The sequence below is a fragment of the Lachnellula hyalina genome, assembly GCF_007821495.1.
Source record: "Lachnellula hyalina strain CBS 185.66 chromosome Unknown contig00014, whole genome shotgun sequence".
NCBI classification, from domain to species: Eukaryota; Fungi; Ascomycota; class Leotiomycetes; order Helotiales; family Lachnaceae; genus Lachnellula; species Lachnellula hyalina.
The window spans coordinates 241,257-262,509 of record NW_022157128.1 but is presented as its reverse complement, the minus strand read 5'-3'; the positions used below and the strand labels follow the sequence as shown (position 1 = coordinate 262,509).

Here is a 21,253-nt window from a genome sequence, read left to right as displayed (position 1 = left end):
TTGGTTTCGTGGTGAGTGAGTAGTGAGTGGGTGTTTATGGAGAAAGAAGGTCTAGGGAGAGGTTGTGCCGTGTTGTGTTGTGTGGCGCGGTGTGGTATGGTGGTCGTAAAATGAAGGTCAGCGTGCGTGGGTTGGGGAGGCGGCGATGGAGGGAGCGCATTGTAATATAATGTCATGTAGGCCTAGATGTTCCGAGCATCGCACAGTTTTCAGCTGTGCGTGTTGAACTTGGTGGGATTGTGAAGGCTTGCGTGACTTGTTCGTGCCATGACTTTAGTTAGATTCTCGTCGACGCCCCAGAGATACTCGGACAAGGTACCGACTCGTAAATGAGAGAGACTGTGGTTGAGATGCTCATGGATAGTGAAGCATTCAAGCTGTATGGGGCATTGCTATCTCGACTCTCCAGATATATTCAAAGCACGAGTAGGATTTAGATGGTGGTAAAGGGGGCGTGGGGAAGTAACTCGAGGCATCATCCGGAAGTAACACCGATAATCCCACTACTTCAAGCTTGGCTCTGCTCGTCATATACCACTAGAAAAATGCGGCTGTGGAAAGTTACTGTAATGGGAGACACCTTTCATAGTGATATCCGTTGTGGTTGACGAATTTGGAACCCAGCCACACTCTTCAATCGGCCATCTTATCCACAATCGGTGGTCTTCGTCAAGCAGGTCATACGTCTGAGCCAGGAAATGAATACCGCAGCCATCAAGCCACCAGCATTCATTTGCCCGTTTCAGCAGTACACAAAAATACGCGAATATGGCAAGTGATTCTTGACTGCGGGCTTGAAATTTCTCCAGGAACTGAGGACTGAGCTGGAAGAGCCAGGTGAACAAATCTCCAGGTTCGTAATCTGCATAGCTCTGCTTGTAGATGAGAGCATAAATTGTCCGCAGCTCCTCAATAGCAGTGTGATACGTGTGGTAGTCTTGTTCGGAATGCTGGGAGTTGTTGATGTGATCTCGCAGTTCTCGAAGCGGGTCTGCCTCTCCGTGGAAATCCGCAGCGAGTTCTTCCCTCAATCTTCCCTTCCGCTCCTCTGCTCGAAACATAAGCCCAAAAGGACCTTTAGAGAGAATCTCTTGCCCTGTAGCGACGATTGAAATGCACCCTTTAATCAAGATGAGCCAGTCTACTACTCCGGTTTCGCCTACGATCAGAAAGTCGCCGGGTTTGCGCGGAGTGGCAATGGCGAAGAACAGGGTCAGCGCCGAGAAGATGTAGACTGCGGAACAATTCTCATCGGTTATGTTTGACAGCATTGAAGTTGCCACGCGCAGACCGCTTTGGTGTTGTATCAGGGCTTGTGCTACAAAGTAGTCTCTTTTCTCGGGTGTGAAGTGGGCAATGTGTAGTGCAGACACAGCCAAGATTCCACGCATCACAAAGTCGTAGGAGAATCCAACTTTAGGCACATTGACTTTCCACATTGTCTTGAGCGCCGGGTTCGTGTGGAGAGTGAGGCTGGTGGATGTGGAGAAGTTGTGGAGAAGTTCCAAGTCCAGCATGTTCATGCTCAATGGTTCATTCTGGACCGAAGGACTGTTGAAACGTGTGATTTCGCCCCCAGAGCCCTGGAACGTCCCGCTTGAAGGGGTATTTACATGCTTGGTAGGGGCTCCGGAACTAGCAGGGCTGCTTGCAGATATAGGTATCGGCGTGCCCATATAATCGCACTGAACGGAGTGTTTCATGCAGTTGGTACATTCTGGTCTTTGTTCATCGCACTGTGGTCAAAGTCAGTTGGAAGACATCGTACAGTACACTTGATGAATCAAAGAGGCGTAAACATAGAAACAGTGGGTAGCTCGGACCAAGAAGACAATATCAAGCCATCCAAGAGGGTTGGAAAGGGGAATCACGTGGATAGAACTCGCTTGGAAATGTGTGAACGCTTTCCAATCCTGAGATGGGCTGTGTGGCAGAAGAGGAGAGATGAAGAGTCCAACTTGCCTTAATCTTCCTCAGTTTGCAAGTCCGGCAGCCTGTCCTTGTCTTGCGATGCGCTTTCCGGGAGGCAGGTTTTGTTGCAGTCGTTCGAAGCGGCTCGACCGGTTCACTCATTCTGGAGGTACAGGACTCCTACTTCCGCTTTTGTCCCAGTTGCAGCGGCGTCCCTCTTGTTGTTCTGCAGGTGACAGCTGCGAATATGAACAATCCGGATAATTCACAGGCTCTAGGAGGATTGTATATGAAGCTTCGCTGTCGAGTGAGGAGGCTGATGGTCTGTCATTCTTTGTCCTTTAGACTTCGTACTAAACTACGAATACGAGCTTGATACTCCAACGCTAATCGTCAATAAATCTACGCTCCGTACTCGTAATGCCTTGCCTCAACTCCGAGTCCGAGCTCATATTCAGATATCAGTTGTGCGTCTAGCAAGATAATAAGTACTTATATTATCTATGTTAATACATTCTCTGTGACTGATTTCCGCTATTCCTCTCCGTGTATCTATATGGCTCTTTTCCTTCTATACCAACAGTCCCCACCAGTGCTCCCTCTATTATCCTTTAGGCTCAAGAGGATATAGAACAACACCTAGAATCGGATTCTTTGGGTGCTTGTAACCTATAATAGCGGGTACAAAGCCTAAATACATTATTGAACAACTGTCATAAACCCGGACAGAGACAATTGAATTCACACAAGATCATATTTGAAGTCCCTGTACTTTATACAATCGAGGTAAACTTTGATTCTAAACTTCTTCATTATTATGTAGCCCCTGCATACTCTTTCCTCATAGCTTCCCTAACCATCTCCCCACACAACTTAGCTGTCGGATTCGCACTCACAGCCAGGGCCTTGGCAATCTCATTCCCATACCTCCCTCCCATCATGAAATCCTTCGAAGCATGCTCCTCGAAATCAATTGTTTTCCATTGCACTTCGAATCTAGTCCCATCAATCCTCAGCTCGGCCTCATGCGAGCGTAACCGCTTGGCAGTCAAGTGATAGAACGCTCCCCGTTGGGTGTACGCTTGAGAGAGCGTCTTTGCTGCTTGTGGGGATATCGCAGCAAAGGGAGTGAGGGGTGTGAGGAGACTTATAGCTGTACTAAGGTCGGTGAGGATAGTTGTTGAGACGGAAAGGAGGGTGGAATCCGAGGCGGATGTGTCTAGAGGAGCTGCTTCTTCGGATGATTGTGAATCTGGCAGCCTGACGAGGATACCATCCCCGTATATTCGTCTCAAGGCTTGTGCTCTGTTGTTCCTTGCACTGGCGTATTTAGGGTATTCTTCTATCAGAGCATCGAGCTGTTTGATGCAGTTAAGGTATTCGGAGAGAGGTGGTTGAGATGACACGGGCTTTAGGCCGGCAATTCGGAGTTCAATTTCTTGGAAAAAGGATATAGTTGTTCGTTCTTTTATGCTGACTGCTTGATAGCTGGCAGTATCGGATACGTGGGGGTCTCTTGGGAGAGAGTCGTCGATAAGGAGGGGTGCTGAAGGACCAGCCTCGGGGTCCTTTATCTTCTCGAGAATCGACAGATCATGTGTTGTAAGAGACGGCATGCTGAGGATGTGCGTTGTCTGCTAAGGTCGAAAGGGGTTTCGTTATCTGAATAGGAGAAAAAGAAGAGGGACAATAAGGTTATTTACCAAAGGCGGGGAGGGGAGGGGAGGGGAAAGTAGGAATAATGTCTTGAAGATGAAGTACAATTTATGCCATGATGAAGTAAGAAGACTCTTCCTACTTACCGTGTATAGATAGATGACTTATGCGGTGCGGTGCGGCAACTTGGGGATCAGATGAATGGAATTCTGGAGGTGGGAAGTCAAAGGGTAGCTGGTTTTGGCCGCTTACAGTCCTGTGTCACAGCCGACGGCAGCCGCTGTTCTAAATTCCGCCCCAAAGCCGAGCGGCCGCATCTAATCATCAGGAGTCGGGGTACTGTGCAGTACTGTACAGTAGCTCCCAAGAAAAAAGAGCCAAACATGTTCGGACTTATGAATTATTAATGGTGCCAGTGCATCATCGTTGAAGAATGCCGAGCAAGCTAATGTTGATAAAGGAAGGCCGCGCCCTGAATTTGGTTCATATATCTAGATACTAGATATTCATATACAGTATTCATATCCCTTTGTCTGTTTCTAAGCCGCAGCATAACAACTTGACTTTAGCAGCAACACTTCAAACTTTCTAAGCAATAAGATACTTTTCTTTGGACATACAACCTTCTCTTCATCTTTTACCTGTCCTTCGCAGAGAATCGTACCGCACAGACTTAACCTTTCCACCAAAATGGCCCCGTCTGCCGTAACCCCTCCCATGGATCGGACTTCTCCCATCCTCACTCCCGCTTCTTTAACCTTTCCCACATCCAACAACACCTCTGGTGCTGTCGATGGCACTCCCAACTTCCACGGCTATGATCATGTTACCTGGTATGTGGGAAATGCAAAGCAAGCAGCTTCGTATTACACCACACGCCTCGGCTTCTACACAGTAGCATACCAAGGTCTCGAGACTGGAAGTAGACATGTTGCCTCCCATGTCGTTGCCAACGGCAAGATTAGATTTGTGCTCATGTCTCCCATCAAGTCATACTCATCTATTGATGAAAACGAGCCCATATCATCAGAGGAACGAGGCTTGTTGAAGGACATGTACCAGCATCTTGAGAAGCACGGCGACGCTGTCAAGGACGTTGCGTTCGAGGTCGACAACGTAGAGGGTGTTTACCGACAAGCTGTCGAAGCAGGTGCCGTGTCAGTACAGGCTCCCCGTAAGACGTCAGACGAGAGCGGATCAGTCACCACAGCCATCATCCGCACATACGGCGACACAACACATACATTACTCTCCCGAGACTCCTACCAAGGCATCTTCCTCCCCGGCTATAAGGCTATACCCAAGTCCAAGATCGACCCACTCCAAAGCCTTCTCCCACCCATTGTACTAGAAGCCATCGACCACTGCGTCGGCAACCAAGACTGGGGTAAGATGGAAGAAGCCTGCGCCTACTACGAGAAGTGTCTCTCCTTCCACCGTTTCTGGTCCGTAGACGACAACCAGATATCCACCGAATTCTCCGCGCTGAGCTCCATCGTCATGGCGTCGCCAAACAACGTCGTCAAGATGCCAATCAACGAGCCAGCGCCGGGCAAGAAGAAGAGTCAAATTGAAGAATACGTCGACTTTTACGGCGGTGCTGGAGTGCAGCATATTGCGTTGCGGACAAATGATATTATATCCGCTGTTGGGAACTTGCGGGCTCGTGGAGTGGAGTTTATCGATGTCCCGGAATCGTACTACAGCACTATGCGCCAACGACTAAAGAGCGACAAGAGGAGTTGGAAGTTGCAGGAAGACTTCGACACGATCCAAAAACTGAACATCCTGATTGATTTTGACGAGGGCGGATATTTACTCCAGCTGTTCACGAAGCCGTTGATGGATCGGCCGACGGTGTTCCTTGAGATTATCCAGAGAAACGACTTTGATGGCTTCGGCGCTGGAAACTTCAAGAGCTTGTTCGAGGCTATTGAGAGGGAACAAGCGGATAGGGGTAATTTGTGAACTATGGAGAATAAGGTCAGGGAAACGGCGGTAGGCGCTTGCGTACTTGTACAGCACACTTACTGTACCAAGGTTAATTAGTATCCATATTGCATGGCATTGGACGGATCACCAAGAACCAACCGACTCGGGCGTTGGTCTGTACAACCTTATTTATACGAGAAAATGAAATGAATTGAAAAGAATAATAATAAAATTATGCCCAAACCTGGAACGGAAGTCTGAGATACCAAATCCCTATACCACATAAGAGTGCAAGAGCTGTGATCACTGCTCAAGCCTACTCTCCACCCTTTCTCATGCTACCTGCCCGTGTCTTCCTCTCGATAATCAACTCAAGCTTTCCTCTACACTATAAGCAAACCAGTCAAGCGCAGCACTTTACCCGAACCCGTTCCCTCCCTCCCTCCCTCCCTACCTACCTACCAAGACGTCACAAACCCCACCAGACCCCCCACCTCACATACCGGCCGAAATCGCCAGCCAGCCATCCCGAACAACCTATAAACGAACGAAACAGAAATCCGACTCAGCGTCTTACCAGCTAGCACACGTCGAATGTTACCCCCTGAAAACCCGCCTACTTCTGCCATTCTAGATCATAATACAGAAATAAGGGGTAGTTGAAACCAATGGCTTCAGCAGGGATGATCGAACAGGTCTCCTTCTTATGAGTTTAATTACTATGATACATGGTGCATGGTGAAGAAAATGGAGAGTAAAAGCAACCTTTCTTTTTGACCTTCTAGGGTACTTTGGCCACCCATGCTCCAACTCCCGCTCCCAGAACACCACCTCCTGCAAAATGTTGATCGGAGCGATCATTGAGACATTCTCTGTACAAATGAGAAAGAAAAAGTAAGAACCAACGCCATTTGTTGTACTCAGGCTAGCTGATTGTACAAAGCAGTTCTTTACCAGCCACAGAAATGAAAAGCGCCAACCGTGCAGTATTATTGAGTAGAAGATCCAAATGAAAATAGCGATGCAAGTGCATCTATTTGTACAATCAAGGAAATGACGTTTTGTTACGAAAGCCCCCAACCCAAGTACTCTCTACTGATACCTGCTGGCTTGATGAACTGGAACTGCGGGAGGCGGTTGAAGAGCTTGAGGATGTCGTGGATCGTATTCCTCTTCGTAGAAAGCGGGTTCTGGTCGAGGGATAGGCGCACGACTTTCATATACTGGTTGTCGAGCGTAGCCATCATCCTCGTAAGCGGCGTACACCGGCTGAGGTTCTCGACGGACAGGTCTTCGAAGCATATATTCGCCTTGCGAGTCCGTGACTCGTACAAGCTCATAGGTCTCCGCATATTGAGGTGCCCGTGGTCGGGGGTCATCAGCGTAGACTCGTTGGTACTCCTGACGTGGGGCTCTCTCATAAGGCACATCCTCTGTCGCCGGTTGCGGCGTACGTGGGTGATAGATAGGCTCCGGGTGCAAAGAGTGAGCGGCAGGGCTATGCTCGCGGTATTGCCCAGGCTGCCCTCCCGTCTTAACGTATACTGGTGACCTAGAACGCGCGCGGTCGTTCTCGAGTCGAACACTCTCGTACCTAGCATATCTGCTAGGCGTTCTATGAGCGCCATGGCTACTTTGTCTTTCGTCGCGGTAGACGACGTTGTTGAGCTTATACCGGCGATCAACCAATTCAGGCGATCGCTCCCGCTGTACTGACTGCTCCGAGAGTGGATTGGCAAAACGATCATCATAAGCGAACGCTCGAGCTTGCCTTGGTGGTTGCCGCTCAATTACCACGTATCCAGCATCATCAACAATTCGGTTAGCAGGATGCCCTTCACTGGCAAAATTCCCGCCAACTTTATCATAGCTGTCGTGCACACGGCGGCGTGATTCTGCGGGATCCTGAATGTAGCGTGCTTCCTCGTTACGAGGGGGCTCCCAAATGGCTCGAGGATTATCTCCTTGGTGGCGCTCCGGTTTACTTGCAGCCACTTTCGTTCCACTGGGGCGGAAGTCGTTTAAAAACCGTTCTGCGGCATCATTTGCTTCTTCTGGACGCGAGGGGTGGATCTCGGATTGTGGATCAGGTTCTGGTCGAACTTCACCATCCTCAGAACCAACCTCAGTAGGAGGCTCTTTAGGGGGTAATCTATCTCTTGCTTGTTGTGCGTGCTGGGAAATCTGTGCTACAACCTGGGAAATAGTGTTCTGCTGAGCTGTGGCGTCCTCATCTCGAGCATGTGGATCTCTTGCGACGAGGGTCTGATGATCTTCTCTGTTTGCTTCATATGACTCGGAATTTACATGTCGGGGATCTCGCCCCAAGAATACAGGCTCCCGATCCTCATAACGGGGAAGAGGGTCACGTCGTACTCTGTATTCAATTTCGCCTGCATCCAAATAACGAGGACGCCTATCAACATACACTGGTGCTTCTTCGCGAATAATAACGCGTTCGTAGTCACCAGCGGCTCTGATATGAGAGGGCGGGGACACATGCCGTTGCTCCACATATTGATACAAGGGTTGGCGGTGTTCTTCATCGCGACTTGTGTATCCATAGGTACGGTCATCAGGAATTTCAAATTCTCGAGGATGACTGAGTTGACGAGCAGATTTGTAGACGGGTCGACTGTCTAGAGGCAGTTCGTGAGGGTTTCGAGGATCATACTCTCCATTATCGTATGATACATTGGCAAAATCATGTGTCTTATTGTCACTGGTGGTAGTGTAATACTTGTCGTGATTATCCTGAGATGGAGCAAGATTTCCATGAGTGTTCTGGTCTGCCATTGCGTAGTCCTGGTGCGATGGTCCATTTCGCGCATCCGTCCCATGAGTAACAGGTGGCGCAAATACTTCTGGGAGAGCCTCTTTCACTAGCTTGAGCCTATGGTCGGAGGACTTGGAAAGTGAGGTCAATTTGGAAATGTCCGGAAGCTGGACCATATCCTTCGTCCAATCCGGAAAATAACCCATTTCATTTCTCAAATTTTGGGGAGCGGCTTCATGTGCTTCACGGAAGTGGTTAAGGAGTTGAGGGAAAGAGAAATGCTTCTTCTGGAGAGCGGGCGTGTATCCTGCCTGACCCAAAGCACAAGCTTTACAGAGAAGTCCATTAATGTTCCGGGCTGGACGCATCTCTTTATTATGATTCAGGCCTTCGATAACCATTGGGAGCGGAGGGTCTTCTGGGTAGGAGGCTCTGGATCTTTGTAAGATATGGTAAATAATGGTGTAAACTTTGACATTTCCAGGGATCTCCTTCACGGGGTTGATAGTATTCCAGACCTCACGCGCAGTCTTTGCAATGGCCTGAAGTTGCATCTTCCACTCTTCGGTCTTTGGCGCCTCCTGTACGTAGCTGCTAGCGGGATATGATGGTTGTTGATTGTAGGAAGGCCCATATTGATTGACTTGTGGATCATGTGCATGCTGATGGACGGAGATTTCAGGAGCGGAAGCCGGATACTGGCCTTGATTTGAGGAATACATGCCTGGACTTGATGCTGGATAAACACCACCATATCCTTGTTGGGAATAGTCTTGGGGAGCATCAGAGTATCCAACATTACCAGGTGGCGGGGGTGGCATCGTATATTGCGGGTTTTGGTATCCTTGAGAAGTATCCTGATACGCTTGCGGAGGCTGGTATGGCCCATTTTGGTGGCCCGAGAATTGATCTCCAAATTGAGGATGTCCATAATATGGGCCAGGACTTTCCTGGTACACACGGGAATTGTGAACAGGCATGGGAGCTTGCATGGGAGGCTGCATAGGAGCTGGCATTGGAGCCTGTATGGGCACCGAAACAGGCGCTGATTGATACCCACCATATCCATAGTTTTGCTGGGGTGCTGATGCTGGACCGGTACTTGCATATGGCGCACTGGCACTTGGCGCAGCGGCATAGTAAGAACCATTAATTACAGCCGTAGGATCGGGATTGAAGGGAGGGATTTCTGGCCATTCCGATTTCCAATGGACCACTACACTTCCCAGACTAAGGGAACTGGTGTGCTTGGCTGCGTAATGTTGGATAACACCCTCAAAGCCGTAGAACTTCAGGTGACTGTCGCAGGCATTGCAAAGAAACAGCTCCTTACGGTGGTGTTCAGTGTGCGGCTTGACCTTAGTATCGAATACCCACTTCATATTTTCCAAGACCAGCTTTCGAAGATACGGGCCGTGGAGAGGATCAATTTCCGGTTCCCGGCCTGTTGCGCGGACAGCTGCCTCATCTTTGGATATCTCTGCATAGAACCGCTTCCGCACATATATTAAGACGTCCGCGGCAAATTTTGGGCAGTTTTCATAGTTCACCTTTTCACCACCATTCCACCCGTCACGGATAATTTCATCCGCATACCCACCAATTCTTACCCGCAACGGAGCTTGAATGTCATCCCATTCTCTATCAAGGCTATCTTTAGCCTCTGGATTGATTTGAACATCCTGGTATCGACGTTCGTCAAATCGCTCTTGAACCACTCGGGTCTGAGCCAGTCGATCATTTTCCCGCTGTTCGGCTTCTTCGCGCTGGGAAAGTAGTCTTGGCTTGAGTACATCCCACGCACCGTCGTTCAGGGGTTGGATAATCTGTATAGCAGCCTGGAATGAAGACATGTGTGCTAGAACACCGGCTGTCAGTGGTGGTTCGAGCATCATACACCGCCGCTCTATTTCAGCTCGTCTCGCTGCCTTCAGTTGGGTAACTTCTTCCTTGGTTCTCTCGGGCCTAGCTTGAGGGTGTTGGCGTGGAAGGGGATATTGGTTGAAGCCATTTTGTGATGGCGACTCGAACCTCCCCGGGGCAGTTGCTAGAGGGTTTATTGGTTAGCTAAATCTTTGCGGCGGAAAAATTGTGGTTTCAATTGGCCTTACGAAAAACTGTATGGGCAGGCTGTGAGGTTCCAGGTGGCTGGAAATTTGGAAATGGTCTCGTTTGCTGCCCCGGATTGGTGGGCTGAAGTGGGAACCCTTTGTTATTGCCATTCGTCGCATGGAATATCGGCTTTGCAATTCCAGCTGCAATGAGGTTGCTATTTTGACCTTCTGGTTTTGGGGTTTCGTGATGCACCTTGCGCATGTTCGTGACTCCTCCCATAGACTCATATCTTTCCCAGCGTGCTGCATCACTCTTTCTTTCTTTGCCGCGCTCGTCTAAGCCTTTTAACCACTCTTCTGCTGTGGCCGATCCTAGAGCCTTGACATTGTCGAATTCTTGTTTGATGTCCTCTATATGGGAGTTGGAATACCGTTTAGCTATCTGAATCGTGGGTGGATGTTGTCCAGTTTGTAGAGTGGAAGCAGGAAGAACATGGAGCTCATTGGTTAGAAAAATAAAGGGGAGGGCAGCCATCAGTGGAAAAGGAATAGAAGATGACAACATCAAATCAATTTCCTGGGATACATTAGTTGGGTCCCGAGTAGATAGGTCCAAAAGAAATCGCCGCCTACCTTCGTTGAATTCTGTTCGAGACAGGAGCCGCATGCACGAATACCAAATGACCAAACGGGTACAACTCCGCTTTCACCAGGACCGGGATGCCACTGGTCCCCTGGCACCGTGGATTTGGCCTGTTTCTTATTGCAAAATTGGCATGACGGTCCACAGGCCAGTCTCCACATGTCCAGCTCCGACGTTCCTGCAAGCGGACCGGGCATTCCATGGCGGAAAAGCAGCCTGGAAGATTTCCAAATAGTATCCGAATTCAAGACTTTTGTGGCTGACCCTGGTAGGGCGTCAATGGAAACATCCTTGGAAGGTTCAAGAAAGGCATTGAAAGATTTGTTAACTTGCAATAATGAGCCTAACGCTCTTGGGGGACAAAAAGTAAATATGTGATGCCAAATTTCGGCTGGCAACAAGGATCTGTCATTGAGCAAGTTCCCTTCTGGACTCCGAAACCTTTGGAAAGCTTCATCTGGCTTCAGTCGCTTCCGGACATATTCATCAACTCCACTGTAAACATGTCCATTGGTGGCCTCTTGCGTGGAGCTTGAGTATTTCCGTTTTCTAGAACCTTCCGTTGTAAGGTTCGTGGATGGTACTGGAGCGGATGGCTTGGAATTGTTTGCGTCGGTCGCCCCCTGTGCGGTGGTTGAGTCTAGTCCTTGTTCGTCTTCGTCATCTGTGTCTGCAGACATGGAAACATCTGAGTCGGAGGAGTCGTCGTCGTCGGAGACGATGGTGGTATCCATATTGCCGGACATAACATTTCCACCTAAGCTTGGGGGCGCCTGCGTGGGATGGGATCCAGCAGTAGTAGGGTCTGCGGTAGATGAATCTTCGCTGTCCAACGATATCACGCTACCTGGCGAGTCCATGGTGGTCGACGAGGGATGAAATCAGGACTAATACCTCTCAACACCAGATATAGGGCAGAAAAGGAAAAAAGGACAAGAAGAAAATTAGACAGGAACAGCAGGCAGTTGCATGGGCTATCTGCGACCAAAACACAATGGGCCAAGGGAGATGCTATCGAGGCTGAGACTGGCTCATTGCCTGGGAGTCTCGAGTCTGGAGCCTGGAATCTAGAGGAAGAAACGACGCAGCGTCATGGGTGCAAAAAGTGCAGACAAGAAGCTGCGCGATCGCAACGAAAATGAGCGTGTAGACTAGTTAGACGTAAATGTAAAGCAGCAGTGACGAGAGTGTCGCTGCGAGAGCGAGATGGGGAAGGACGTGAGAGAGAAAGATTCGAAAGGTTCGGACGAGGCGGGATATGGGTGAGATTATGTACTCTGGATGGATGGATGGACGGATAGGTTGGACTGGGACTGGGACTGCTACTGCTCAAGAGGCAAAGCCAGGCGTGCGGTTCGAGTGGTGGTGGAGGAGGTTCCAGATTGTGAAAAAGGATCAAAAAGTAGGGCTCCCCAGAATTATTGGCTGTCAGTGCTTGAGCCGCCCTGCTAGCCCGAAGTGATTAGCGGGCGGAGAATGGATGCTGAGGGTGGCCGCAGTATTACCTAGGGGTGGCTATAATCCTACCGTACCTCCCCCCTCCGTACTGTACCGGATGACGAAGGATCGTTTTTAGCAGCAAGGCTCAAGTCAAGGCTCACCCACGCACCATCACTCGTACCTACTGCTACGGTATACTGGTTGACTGGTTGGTACCTTACACCGTACCGTACCGTACCTTACCTCTACCTACACCTGTTGATGACTACTACCTAAACCACGATCCTTACCTCCACCTCTGCCTCTGTCTCTGCCCTTACCTCAACATGGCCTCTTTAAATACCTCTACCAACGGCCCTTCGATCAAATCTTCATACAATGGAGTCATCAATTCCGCTCCCCCATCCGGTCCCGCCGCAAAGTCCCCAACCTATGGTCAATGGGCCATCTTCTCCGTCTCTGCACCCCTAGTGAATGCCTTCCAACAGGACAGCGGGGGAAAGGAGAGTGTGCTGAAGGTCCAGAGCACCGGAGGTAGGCATATTCTCTGAAGCCATTTTCAGCTCTTTCTATGCTAATTGTGGTGAAATAATAGAGGGGGAGCTGCTGGACTTGATCGAAGACTTTTCAGAAGGCAGAGTCCAATTTGCTTTCGTCAAAGTCCTTGATCCTAATACCACGCTGCCCAAATATGTGTTGATCGGATGGGTTAGTACTGATGGTTTGGAAGTGAGTGACGTGGAAGCTGACATGATATCCAGTGCGGAGAAGGAGTGCCTGAAAGAACAAAAGGCTACTTCACAAGTCATCTTGCTGCAGTATCTAAGATTCTCCACGTTAGCCACCTGTCAATGCCCTATGCGCTTGACTATGCTGATTCTTTCATAGGGATACCATGTTCAGGTTACAGCCCGCTCCGACCGCGATCTGACCCCCGAGAGCATAGTCCAGAAAGTTGCGGATGCATCTGGCTCCAAATACTCCGCTGGCAGTGCTGCACCTGTTTCATCTTCTGGCCATCCACCTCCTGTCGCCTCCAAACCAGCTTTTAACCCTACACGATCGAGTGGAGCTTCTAGCTTTAACCCCTTAGCAAGCTCGCGGGCGAGACAGAACGACCCGAATGCGGATGAGGATGGCTGGGGTGCTGACGCGCCACAAGTGACTCGGTCACAACTGGAGAAGGTTGCGCCCGCATACCAACCGACAAAAGTCAACATGGCGGAATTGACGAAGCAAAAGGAACCTTCGAGGTTTAATGGAAGCCAAAGAGCTGATAACTCTGCCTCCGAAGATACGGTCAGAGGTGGCTACCAACCGGTTGGAAAGGTCGACATAGCTGCAATCCGTGCCCAAGCCAAGAAGAAGGAAGATGACCGACCAACAATCGTGAAGGGTGCATATGAGCCCGTTGGAAAGGTGGACATCGCAGCTATTCGAGCTAAAGCCCAAAAGCCAGGGGATGATGGAGGTCGACAACTTTCACCAGCTGCAACAGGAACTTCTGCCAAAAGCAACATCAGCGAAGAGCACAGGTCTCTTGCGGACCGATCTTCCGCGTTCACACAATCAGAAAGACTTACATCCTTGCCCAAGCCCAAGGTTGCAAATAAATTCGGGGGTTCAGGCTTCACCGGAACCAAAGCGCCCACTCCTGGCCAATTTGGACTTCAATCCGCCCCTCCAACAGCGGCTCCTGCACCCGTCGGCGCAGCAAGTAGGACATTTGCTGATGAGGGTGGAAAGACTCCTGCTCAGATCTGGCAAGAGAAAAAAGCTCGCGAAAGAGGTCTTAGCGGAGCTGCTGCCCCTTCCCCAGGCATTACATCACCTTTGCAAAGCCAAACAAGCGGAGGAGGGCAATGGCAGAGCGGGTATAAAGGGAAGTCTTGGGCCCCTGTGGCTATCAATGGTACTGGTCGTTCTGCTGGATCTGGTAGCATTGGCCAACAGCGAACAGGCGAAGAAGAACACGAAGACGCAGCTCCCGCATCGCCAGTTGGTGGCATTGGGGCAATCAGGGACAGATTCAAGGGTGGAGCACCAATGGGCGCACCCAGTATCCCACGAACAACCACAGGAGAGCAATCACCGCCCCCACCTCCTATGAACACCCGGCCATCTGGACCAACTGGCGGAGTGCCCATGCCTGGTCTTCCCACACGACCCCGTCCCGATGAAGATGAAGAAGAAGAAGAAGAAGACCAAGCTGGACCCAACATCCCTCCACCACCTCGAGTCCAACGCAGCCCAACACCCCCTACCCCCGAAGCACGTGATGTCTCACCTGTCCGAATCGCCATGCCAGTTGCCCGAGGCAGAGAGATTGAAGCCCCAGAAGAGCGCAACCCCCCGCCCGCTCTTCCCGAGCAAGCAATTAGCAACCGCATCCCCGATGAAGAAGACCTCACTGAAGAGCCCGCCGGCCATGACCCAGCTCGTGGCGCAGGAGCCGCAGTGGGCGCAGCATCATTCGGTCACAACGCCCCTTCAGCCATCACCCAGAACTCAGGTGGCAAGCGCGCACTCATCCAATATGACTACGAGAAAGCTGAGGATAACGAGCTCGAGCTTATAGAAGGCGAGTACGTTACCAACATAGAAATGGTGGATGAGGATTGGTGGATGGGCACGAACTCCAAGGGCGAAAGTGGATTGTTTCCTAGCAACTACGTCGAGATCGTCGAGGGCGAAGAGGAGCAGGAAGAAGCTGCCCCTCCTCCTGTGCCAGCTGCTTCACGACCGACTCCCGCTCCTGCTCCAGCAACGGCGCCCTCGGGACCGACTGCGACGGCCGTTTATGATTATGAGGCTGCAGAGGATAATGAGTTGAGCTTTGATGAAAATGCGACTATTACTGGACTAGTGAGCCCCACTTCCCCCCTCCATCATCCCACCTGAAAAGTCATTTTTGGAATTATAATACTGATACTAATGTTTCAATAGGAGTTCCCCGACGAAGACTGGTGGTTCGGACATTTCAACGGAAGGTCTGGTCTTTTCCCAGCAAACTATGTACAACTTGACGAGTAAATTAACGCTCCCCCTTTTGACTTTTGCGGATTATAGAATCTAGTCTATCTCAGCTAGCGGTGGTGAATCAAAAGCTATATTTGCCAAATACTCGCTCTTCTGTTTATTCCTTTGCAAGGCAGTAAATTATTTCAGCCATACCCGTAAGAACAGGGCCCCCAAGCGGTTTTTACTAGAAATGCCCGTGACAATAATATTGCTTTTATAACCTGAACGGTAACATATTACCACGTCAGCTTAAGACAGTAATGACATCGTTATCTCCGCAAAGCCGATTTTTCTTAGCTTTGAAACCCATATGTACGTTGAAGCGGCTATTCTAGGTATACAACGTTATTACCTAGGTACTTATCTCAACCCCTAGATATCAACTAGCCATCAACTATCCCTCCTCGGAAAACCTGTACCGATATATTGAGCTTTATTCTCCAACTGTGAGTCAGATATTGTAGCTTTGAAACACAGCACCCCACTGATTTTTCTGCTATCCTACAGCTCGGTGCGGTTCTATAGATGAATTACCACGTATGAAGGGTGATGGTGGCGAATGACCTTCACGTGCATAATAATTGTCTTCCTTTCCGGATAGATGATGTAATATACCTCTATTCTTTTTCTCTGAGGATTGTGTAGATAGTAGCGTGTTGATGGATGGGCGGACTTGTACTTATACTTGTATTCCAGATGAGGATGCTGGTTTGAGAATCTCTTGTTCCTATGAGATATTGGAAATGAATGGGTGTTTAGTGCTGTTCTTAATCCTATATATTCGTCTTTAACCCTCCGCTTCCTACGAGATATTGTTAATCCACTCGTCAAGCTTCTCTGCAATAAGCTCGGCCCCTGGGGCATTTGATCTGGATTGGTACCAGTCGGATACGTTGAACACCAGCTTCGTGCGATACTCGATAGCCGTCGATATTCTCTTTTTCTGCTCGTCCCAAAACCTAGACCAGTGTGCTGTGCCTTCCATGTCCTTATAGATATCATCTAAACGCGTTGATCCTTCTTTTCCATAAGGACGGTGGAGGATATCTTTTTTGATATGATCTCTAATAAAATGAGCTTTAACGAGCCTCATTAATTCGAACTCCTCCTTGCAGCCCTCCCAACTGCAATGATGATGTGGCCGGCTGTTAATCGCCATTGAAGGGTCGTGATTCAGCCAGCAGATATCCATATATATCCAATCAGGGCCGCGCATAATCCTGCCCCAATAAATTAGCATGGTAAAAGTGCTTAGAGAGAGTCAAGAGCCCAAGAGTCATCGGTGTATAAGACCCTGAAACAGCTCCCAGTTTCTTAGCTTCCATAGAGGAAAACAGCCTTTGTTATATGAGAATATACCTACCAACTGTGTTTTATGATTGTCGTGATTTGGGCAGACGCTTTGGCAGAAGCTAGTCGCCTTCTGTGGATTGCTTCCAATCTATGTTCTTCCCAATAGGGCACCAAATCCGTACCTGGACCTTCCAAGCCGCTGGAAAATAGTCCCACAGCAGCTAAAGTATTCGGATCTCTTTTAACACCACAAGTAGTATGCTTGGGCGGTAAGTACTCGTTGGAGCTTTCCCCCAGAGCTGGTCGAAAATTCGTATTCTGTCCAGCATATACAACACCCTTCATGGAAGGCAAATATTGTCCGTTTCCGCGAGGAGAGTCTTCCGAAGCAGGTTGCCGATTCGCATTCTCTTCGACGCCCATATAATGACTACCATAATGACTAGGTGCTGCTGATACGCCAGAGGAATCTCCCCCGGCAGGTTGCTGACCCGTATTGTCTCTGGTATCTGTATTATAACTATCAGTGATTATATTCTGCCAATACGAAGTTAGAAGCCCTTATCATCATACATTGCTCTCTCATTAACTGATCCCACTCAACCTTCACATTATCGTCATGAGCAAATGGATTCTGCCCGCCGTGTCCATGGGGATTGAAACTAGAATTGAGCACGCTTCGATCACTGCTCAAGCTGGCTGGGACTGAAGCAGGCGAAGCTGCGGGTGCAGTACTGCTTGTCGCCGAGCCATCGAATGGTGCCGTGGAGAAGTTTGTAGTATAGTTGGAGTTGCCAGACAGATCCCAGTGGCCGGAATTGCCATAATCCATGTTGGAAGAATATCTAGTAGCATGTGGGAGAGATGATATCGATGTGATGGGTTTGAGCAATGCAAAGCTGGATCCTCCTGTCGGTGGACGCCCTCCATTATGATGAATAGTCTGCTAGTGAAGAAGGAAAGAACGACTCAGGATCTGGTGAGGTCAAATGATTAAGAGCCTGGAAAGGGGTGTTCACATTCACTGGATCTGGATCGCACAGAGAAGCAGAAATTGAGGAAATTGAATTATGTATGCACTGACTATTACTCGTCATTGAGATGCGCACAGAAACATAGGCCGTGACAAGAAAATTGGTGAAAACCAGTGCATGCAATTCCATTGTAATCCACACTATTGGCCCCATTATTCATTTCCTAGCATCCGCCATTGCCTGCGGCCTGCATATCTCAGTTTTGATCTTGAAATTCAATGTTGTACATAATTTAGGGGTGACGAAGGTGTTTAGCAGCATCCCTCGGCGCATTCTGTGTAGTTGTTAGTACTGTGGGAGCAGAAGGGACTTGTTAGGAAATCATACCACCGCAATCAGCACACGCCTCGCAGCCCTCCTCGGCGACACAGCAGCAGCACAACGCTGCGAGACAGCCCATGAGACAGCCGTTGCCGTTCTTTTGTTTTGGTTGGACGTAGTTCTGTTGTCCGTTTTGCGCGTAGTTTTGTTGTGGTGGTGGGTAGCCTTGTCCTGGGTATGCCTGCGAGAGGATCAGTAATAGGACGACGATATGATATCAATAGCTTACCTGTGGAGGCTGTTGTGGGTAACCTTGAGGGGGGTAGTTCATCTAGTTTGTAAGGTCAATATCGAGTTTGAAATGAGGGCATGGGGAACGTACTCCTGGTTGCTGTGGGTAGCCTTGCTGTGGGTAGCCTTGCTGTGGATAGCCTTGCTGAGGTTGACCTCCGCTGTAATAACCTTGGTTGGACATGGTGAAGTTCTAGAGGCCGGCCGTATTCGAATTATTTTTCTGACGTGCTGTGGCAATCGCGAGAAGGGGAAAGCGTACGTTTTGTTCAAATAGAGTTATTTAAGTAGTGGATTCGAATTTGTTTGGAGGGTATTGATCCAATGTCCGTCTTTTGGACAATCTGAGGAGGGTGAGAGACAGACGTTTTGATGGTTAAAAAGGTTGAGGATTGAGGATTGAAAATAATGATGCGACGGGACGCCAAGCCTGAGGGGAATGCCCCAGGTTTATAGTCCACTAAGGTAGCGTAGCGTAGCCTAGGCAAAGCAAAGCTTAGTCGATGGCTTTGTTTGCACCTGCTGTACGAAGTACCTGTTTTCACCCAAAAACTAAAAAACATCCACCAGATCTAGACCTGCAAAAGTGCAAACTACCCAATTCGTGATGGATTGGCATCCGCAGCGAATGGAATGTCCCTGCTGGTCGACTTAGTCCGCCACCAGTGATTCGAATTCATCACATGAACGTTAAGTCCAGATCTACGGTCGTGCTTTCCCTGCAGCTTTCAGCTGTGGCAGTTCAAGAAGAACAACTTACAAGAACAACTTACCTAGGTATAATTACATGCTGTATCTAGGGCCTACTTACTTGTATTCCATTATGTGGCGGCCGCGACACAACATCGCCACCGCCTTCTTCAACATGCCATGCGTCAAAGCTCAGCCACACATCTACAAAGCAATCGCCACGTCCGTACAGTACCTTCGTACGGCTTACGAAGTTCTTTGGCCCCGCTTTGGCTCCCTCCCTCCCGTTCATGTATCTGATGCTTGGCGGCCGATGCTGACATGGAGGCTGATATATATTCTTTCACGAAGGTATTTCCGAAAGACCTCACTAATGTCACGCGCGTTCAAAATTGAGATAGGTGGACGTGGACTACAAGCGACAGCCTCACTCTCAAAAGCCTTTATAGTATTTCAAAAGACTATTCCAAGTATTGAGCTGCTTCAAAAACCCCAAGTACAGTATAGTATAGGTTTCTGCTATAATCTACATCTTCGAGTTTCGTTCAGTTCAATACCCAAGTTTCATCTCCTAAAGTCCCAGAGTATCCAATTAGACGTCACTTCATGAGTTCTAGATGATATTCCATTCCATGATTCCTTCATAGCAACCTTGAGGAAGCAATCTGAGGAGATATCACCATCACATGATCTAACAGGCGTCTCCCCACCACTAAAATACCCCAAACAACGACACCAGAAACTCTTCTCCAAACTCAGATTATACATTATACCCAGTCACCTTGGATAAAAGCAAAAGCAAGTGATCTGGTAATGGCGCACACAGAACCACTCTGGATGTTACGCATCACATGACTCATATACCCCACCAACTTTAGCTTAGGTAAGGTAGATGACGCGATCTGATTATTATTTTCAGATCAAACCTCCACGAACAAGACATCTCTACGCAGACATTCCCGCAGCTTCCTTTCCGCGACTACTTACTCCCTTGCGGATCCTGCTACTATCTGAAACTACTCTCCATACACGTTGAACCTTTTGCGACTTCAAACGCCTCGATTCCTCCGTTCCTCACCATACAGTTTTCTCCTTACCACCCCACCCCACCTCAGGGATCTGATAAGCCGATAAGTAATCAACAAGTCGCAATTGTTTATATTGTGGTGGTGAGGGCATCACATTTCTCTTGAAAGTCATTGCAAAATCCAGCTTCCCACACCCTCATACCACCACCGACATGTCGACCTTGATGGAGGTCAAGTCCGAGGAGGACTGGAACAAGCATGCGGCGTCTCTTCCCCCAACGACTCTCCAGATCATCTCCTTCCACGCCCCTTGGGCAGCCCCTTGCGCACACATGCGAACAGTTCTCGAGACTCTTGCTTCCTCTTATCCAGTCACCGAACCACTCTCCACATCATGGGTCTCGATGAATGCCGAAGAAGTTATGGACATCAGCGACTCCTTCGATGTCACGGCGGTTCCTTACCTCGTTCTGACCCGCAACAACCAAGTTATCGAGACTGTCAGTGGGAGCGACGCTACAAAAGTACGTGCAGCAATCGAGAAGCATGCGAAGGCGTCGGGAGGAAGTGCGACCAGCAACGGGGCTTCCGCCAGATCTGTTAATAGTGGCAGCGGAGCAAAGAACCTCAGCAATTATACACCAACAACCCAAGAACCAGCTACGGCACCAGAATATACGTCTGGCGAAGTCAAAGAGGACAAGGAGGCGTTGCACCAGCGCTTATCAACATTGGTCAAGGCTGCCTCTGTTATGCTGTTCATGAAGGGTACTCCAAGCGCTCCGCAATGCGGATTCTCGAGGTATTCGCTGCAAAAATGTCTATTTCAAGTGTTCCACTGACTGACACACATATTTAACAGGCAATTGGTTGCTTTACTTCGAGAAAACTCCGTAAAATATGGCTTCTTCAATATTCTCGCCGACGACGATGTCAGACAAGGTTTGAAGGAGTTCGCCGATTGGCCAACCTTCCCTCAACTTTGGGTGGATGGTGAACTGGTTGGGGGTCTGGACATCGTAAGCATCCTCAGAGGTTTCCTGAACAATATAGCATCACTGATTATTTATATAGGTCAAAGAAGAAATGTCCAACGACCCTGAGTTTCTGAAGGCACACAGCGTAACAAAGAACACTACCAGTCTAGTAGCCCCTGCCCAGCAAGCAGCTACTACTGTTTAGAGACCATGCGATGTAATATACCCTTTCAAAAACATAAGTAG

General features: G+C 49.1%; 5 protein-coding genes across 5 annotated transcripts; 3 read left to right on the top strand and 2 right to left on the bottom strand.

The window, feature by feature from the left end:
* Positions 1-527: 527 nt before the first annotated feature.
* Positions 528-2,073, bottom strand: UPC2_2 (Sterol uptake control protein; the record flags this gene model as incomplete). Its single annotated transcript, XM_031147030.1, has 2 exons — positions 528-1,736; positions 1,903-2,073. 2 exons carry the CDS (start codon positions 2,071-2,073, stop codon positions 528-530), a joined length of 1,380 nt encoding a protein of 459 aa, XP_031008608.1.
* Positions 2,074-4,257: 2,184 nt separating this feature from the next.
* HPD4 (4-hydroxyphenylpyruvate dioxygenase) lies at positions 4,258-5,535 on the top strand (the record flags this gene model as incomplete). Its single annotated transcript, XM_031147029.1, has 1 exon — positions 4,258-5,535. The coding sequence occupies one exon, from the start codon at positions 4,258-4,260 to the stop codon at positions 5,533-5,535; it is 1,278 nt and encodes a 425-aa protein (XP_031008572.1).
* A 1,056-nt stretch (positions 5,536-6,591) lies between these two features.
* LHYA1_G002050 (uncharacterized protein) lies at positions 6,592-11,832 on the bottom strand (the record flags this gene model as incomplete). Its single annotated transcript, XM_031147028.1, has 3 exons — positions 6,592-10,322; positions 10,387-10,771; positions 10,963-11,832. The coding sequence occupies 3 exons, from the start codon at positions 11,830-11,832 to the stop codon at positions 6,592-6,594; spliced, it is 4,986 nt and encodes a 1,661-aa protein (XP_031008573.1).
* A 906-nt stretch (positions 11,833-12,738) lies between these two features.
* Positions 12,739-15,445, top strand: DBNL (Drebrin-like protein; the record flags this gene model as incomplete). Its single annotated transcript, XM_031147027.1, has 5 exons — positions 12,739-12,946; positions 13,008-13,120; positions 13,174-13,248; positions 13,301-15,277; positions 15,359-15,445. 5 exons carry the CDS (start codon positions 12,739-12,741, stop codon positions 15,443-15,445), a joined length of 2,460 nt encoding a protein of 819 aa, XP_031008561.1.
* A 4,797-nt stretch (positions 15,446-20,242) lies between these two features.
* grx4 (Monothiol glutaredoxin-4) lies at positions 20,243-21,212 on the top strand (the record flags this gene model as incomplete). The annotated part of the gene is made up of 3 exons (XM_031147026.1): positions 20,243-20,832; positions 20,893-21,049; positions 21,105-21,212. The coding sequence occupies 3 exons, from the start codon at positions 20,243-20,245 to the stop codon at positions 21,210-21,212; spliced, it is 855 nt and encodes a 284-aa protein (XP_031008560.1).
* Between the last annotated feature and the right edge of the window lie 41 nt (positions 21,213-21,253).